We start from the raw sequence: 5,000 nt of genomic DNA on the forward strand, positions 1-5,000 counted from the left end.
ATGTCAGCTTGTTAGCCCATTTTGCGCGTCAACACAATCGAGTAAACAGCTACCATTTATCGTGCAATGCTGTGCTAGACTATATCGTGTGCGCTGATCTATAACCATGAAGCGTGATCAGTATTGTTGTTATAATTCAAGGGAGACAAGCATTTCCAGGATGCCTTGGACACGATCAATGGCCTTAGGAAACACGGGTAGGTATCCACCTGCCATCCACTCTTTTCTCACTGGCAATAACGGTAAACCCTCCAAATAATATGACTCATTATGTGCCCAAAACCCTGATTGAAATACTATACTGTATATGAAATACCGACGACAAGTCCGTATTTGAGATGTGACCACAGCACTGATCTAAAAATATATAGATAGCGCGTCCCTTCTTTTGGGCTATCAAAACATTGCCGCCACCGGATCCGCCATCTTGGAACACCGTTCGTTACAGCGAAAGAAGACTGCTGTCAACTTTTGAAACTACGATTGCAGTAAGATGGCGGGCACTCTGGTTACGCTGTTTCATTGGCTGTGCGCTATCCATTATTTTCAGATCAGTGGACCACAGGCAAAAAAGTCCCCTAACTCCGTTCGAACTGAGCATCTTCCAAACACTTACCTCCCCTCTCTTCCACGGGGACCGGTGTTGGTCTTCAAGACAATATCTCACTCGCTATCTCTGTCTTCTAATTGCAATACCACTTTTTCCAAGGTTTATATATATATTATATACGTTCTTCTTGGCCTATTTTTCTGCCCAGGTATTTCTATTTGTGCTAATTTTTGTTTTGTGTAATCTGAATTGTTACTATTTGAAACATTATTATTAGCATTATATTCAAAATAAACTCTAGACCTAGATACGAAAATTGTGTCCTCTTTCACATTCAATATTTAGAGTTCTCGAAGCATAAATCATTCTGTATCCACGTCTTTAATGCAGACATAATTATGTCCATACAGTATCAAGGTGCGAGGTCACAACCTGGTGTGGTCAGTGCCCAACAAGGTCCAGGACTGGATCAAGGCGCTGTCCGGCAACGAGCTACGGACAGTGGTCAAGCAACACATCACTGAAACCTTGCAGAAAACACACGGACTGTGAGTTTACAAACAAAACATGAAAAAAAAAATTGTTTTTAATTAAAAATTCATACAGAACTGTACTTGGATTTGTTCTTTGAGCACGCACATTCAAATCAGCATTATTGTGCTGCATCTATAGCAACCAACATTGACCATTCTGTGTGCTATTTCTGACTTCGATAACTAATTAAGAATCCAGCACAACCTCCCAGAACAGTATGTACCCATTGCAAAGTAAAGCCGTCAAAACTGCTAAGGACTCAGTAGTAGCATAGTCACTGTGCTCACGAAGGTAATTTTGTAGGAAAATAAGCGAATGCTCAGAGAGAGTTCGAGAGAGGGAGACAGAGAGAGTCGAGATGATGATGATGATGGAACTTTATTTTTCAAGGATAGAGGTTTAAGGCGACGCTTTTTCTTACAACCGGTCCTTACTTCTAATACAAATGTCTAATAAATGATAAACAAGTAAAGCAAAATGACAAATAAACTCATAACTTATTATTGCCTTGGAACTTTGTAAATGTTCAAACATGCCCAAAACAAAACAAGAGAGAGAGAGAGAGCGAGAGCGAGAGAGAGAGAGCGAAAGAGAGAGAGAGAGAGAGAGAGAGAGAGAGAGAGAGAGAGAGAGCGAGAGAGAGAGAGAGAGAGAGAGAGAGAGAGAGAGAGAGAGAGAGAGAGAGAACTGAACTGAACTGAACTGAACTTTATTTTACAAGGATACAGATTTAAGGCTAAGCCTTTTCTTACAATCTGTCCTTGGGACAATATACATACAAACAAAAGAACAAAACATTACCAATTTATACTAAAACAGAAACACCATAGAATAGTTAAATTTTGGGAAAATAAATTTGATTTCAGGCCGGAAAAAGAGCAGTGGTGGAGAGAGAGAGAGAGAGAGAGAGAGAGAGAGAGAGAGAGAGACTGACTGACTGACTTTCTGACTGATCTTTAATACATAAGAATAGAGGTTTTAGGCACACAGAGAAAGGGAGGGGGAGAGGGAGAGAGAGAGAGCGTGAAAAAAACTTAAACACAATCAGTATGTGTAATTTGACAGCCTGGAGCACTGGGACGTGAACAACGAGAACCTGCACGGCACGTGGTACCAGGACACACTGCACGACCCTGACTATGACCTTGAGCTGTTCAACATGACTCACCACATTGACTCCCACGTCAAGCTCTTCCTAAACGACTACAGCGTCGTGTCGGGCGGCTCCACGGATGTCAGTTTGCTTGCTACTTGAGGAACTTTCGACAAAAATGAATTACACAAAAAAATAAAATGACAACACCAATGTTCAAACGTTTAAGGACAAGATTAGTTCTGACGTGGCTTTGATCACATTTAAAAAGATGCTACTTTATATTGATGACCTTTTCGACGCCTGGCAATTATATATTATTGTGTTCTAAGCCTCTTGTTTGAAATTTCCGCTCTGATTTTAGACCACCGTTCCTCAAGGTTAACTGTGATTGTGTCTGGTTTTGTTTGTTTGCTTGTCTGTTTGTCTAAATCCGCTAACGTTCTAAATTGTAGAAAGGTTAGCTTATGAAACCTTTAATGTTAGAGACAACAACATTTACGAGTACGTTGACCAAATGCTCTTTGGTGTTGACAGACATACACACATAACTATCTGATAAATAAGCGAACTTTTCTGAGTAGGCGTTGAATTCGACCTCAAGATGACGACAGTCTCTTTGTTTGATTGTTAGCTTTTTTACATTTAGTCAAGTTTTGACTAAATGTTTTAACATAGAGGGGGAATCGAGACGAGGGTCGTGGTGTATGTGTGTGTGTCTGTGTGTGTGTGTAGAGCGATTCACAGTAAACTACTGGACCGATCTTTATGAAATTTGACATGAGAGTTCCTGGGTATGATATCCCCAGAATTTTTTCAATTTTTTCGATAAATGTTTTTGATAACGTCATATCCGGCTTTTTGTAAAAGTTGAGGCGGCACTGTCACACTCTCATTTTTCAATCAAATTGATTGAAATTTTGGCCAAGCAATTTTCGGCAAAGGCCGGACTTTGGTATTGCATTTCAGCTTGGAGGCTTAAAAATTAATTAATGACTTTGGTCATTAAAAATCTGAAAATTGTAATTAAATTGTTTTTTAACAAAACGATCCAAAATTACGTTCATCTTATTCTTCATCATTTTCTAATTCCAAAAACATATAAATATGTTATATTTGGATTAAAAACAAGCTCTGAAAATTAAAAATATAAAAATTATGATAAAAATAAAATGTCCGAAATCGATTTAAAAACAATTTCATCTTATTCCTTGTGGGTTCCTGATTCCAAAAACATATAGATATGATATGTTTGGATTAAAAAAAACACGCTCAGAAACTTAAAACGAAGAGAGGTACAGAAAAGCGTGCTATCCCGCTCAGCGCGACCATTACCGCACTATTCTGGCTTGTCGATTTCACTGCCTTTGCCACGACCGGTGGACTGACGAAACTACGAGTATGCGGTCTTGGTGAAAAAATGCAGTGCGTTCAGTTTTATTCTGTGAGTTCGACAGCTTGACTAAATGTAGTAATTTCGCCTTACGCGACTTGTTTGTATTGACTTGTTTTCGTGTTTAGGTTCTTTATTGATTTCATTCCTTCTTTCTTTCATTCTTTCCCTTCTTTGATGTTATCATTATCATTTCTTCTTCTCGCTTTTAGCACTGAGCAAGATATGGTGACGAGAGTCTGTTTGTTTGTCTGTTAGTTTTTGTGTGTGTTGATTTTTTTCGTGATTGGGTTCTTGATCGATTTCTTTAATTTTCTCTTTCGTGCTTTCCCTTTGTACCTTTTATCATCGTCATTTGTTCAGCTCGCTTTTAGCACCACACTGGGCAACTTTGGATGACATGGTGCTCTTTTCACGTTGACTTTCTTCAGAGGTACCTGCACCAGGCCCAGAGGTTCAAGGCGGCACACGTGGGTCTGTACGGGCTGGGCGTCCAGTGTCACTTCTACACCGTGCCCTCCTATCAAGTTATCAAGGTAACAAACAACTTACTTACTTACTTAGGCCCTTTGCCCCCAGCGGAGCATAGGCTATTGACGACATTTCTCCATCGCACCCTGTTCTGGGCTGTTCTCTCCGCTTCTGCCCTGCTGTTGCCTTGCCTCTTCAGTTCTGTCTCTGTGTCCCGCCTCCAGCTGTTTCTTGGCCTCCCTCTCTTTCTTTTCCCCTGCGGATTCCAAGTGAGAGCCTGGCGGGTGTGTCCAATCCAGCCCCATTTTCTCTCTCCAGGGCACAACACTTTGTTATAGTACATGGACACAGAGCCACATTTAGCGTCGTCAGCGACATCGGATAAAAGACACACAGCTTAGCCGGATGAGACCCCCTTGCGAGAGAAGCTGTTTGGCGACCTGGCGGCCATGGAGAAGACGGCGCAATTGTATACGCCACAGGAGTGGACGTCTGAAGAAGCCAACGATATTGAGAAAACTGCCGATCATTTGTCACTGGTCTGTTTTCAGGATCGCCTGGACACGCTGGCGAAGGCTGGTGTCCCCCTGTGGGTGACGGAGCTGACGGTGAACTCTAACCACGACGAGAACAAGGGAGCCGACCTGTTTGAGCAGACCCTGAGGGCGCTCTACGGTCACCCCGCTGTGGAAGGCATCCTGCTGTGGGGATTCTGGGACCACGCGCAGTATAGACCTGAGAGGTCTTCTCTCGTCAGGGGAGATAATGTGGAGGTGAGAGTATTTTCTTTTTATTTCATATTACTTATAGAGAATACTACATGGCTTGCTGTCTCGTACCAGATTTACACCAGTTGGCTCACGTAAGTGTAGCCTATGCGATGATAAACTTTGTCTGTCTGTGCGTGCGTGTGTGTGTGTGTGATAGAAACTTTAACATTTCCGAGTTTATGGATTACG

The 5,000-nt window shown here is 41.7% G+C and overlaps 1 protein-coding gene across 1 annotated transcript in view; it reads left to right on the forward strand.

Moving 5' to 3' along the window:
* The window catches only part of LOC138952192 (uncharacterized), a 9,748-nt gene that overhangs the window by 3,821 nt on the left and 927 nt on the right, over positions 1-5,000 (forward strand). Inside the window, exons 7-11 of the mRNA XM_070323794.1 lie at positions 142-197; positions 961-1,098; positions 2,150-2,318; positions 4,002-4,106; positions 4,593-4,814. Coding sequence (XP_070179895.1) covers positions 142-197; positions 961-1,098; positions 2,150-2,318; positions 4,002-4,106; positions 4,593-4,814 — 690 coding nt within the window. The remainder of the gene's footprint in view (positions 1-141; positions 198-960; positions 1,099-2,149; positions 2,319-4,001; positions 4,107-4,592; positions 4,815-5,000) is intronic.

This window comes from Littorina saxatilis, linkage group LG17 (assembly GCF_037325665.1).
Source record: "Littorina saxatilis isolate snail1 linkage group LG17, US_GU_Lsax_2.0, whole genome shotgun sequence".
Classification (NCBI taxonomy): Eukaryota; Metazoa; Mollusca; class Gastropoda; order Littorinimorpha; family Littorinidae; genus Littorina; species Littorina saxatilis.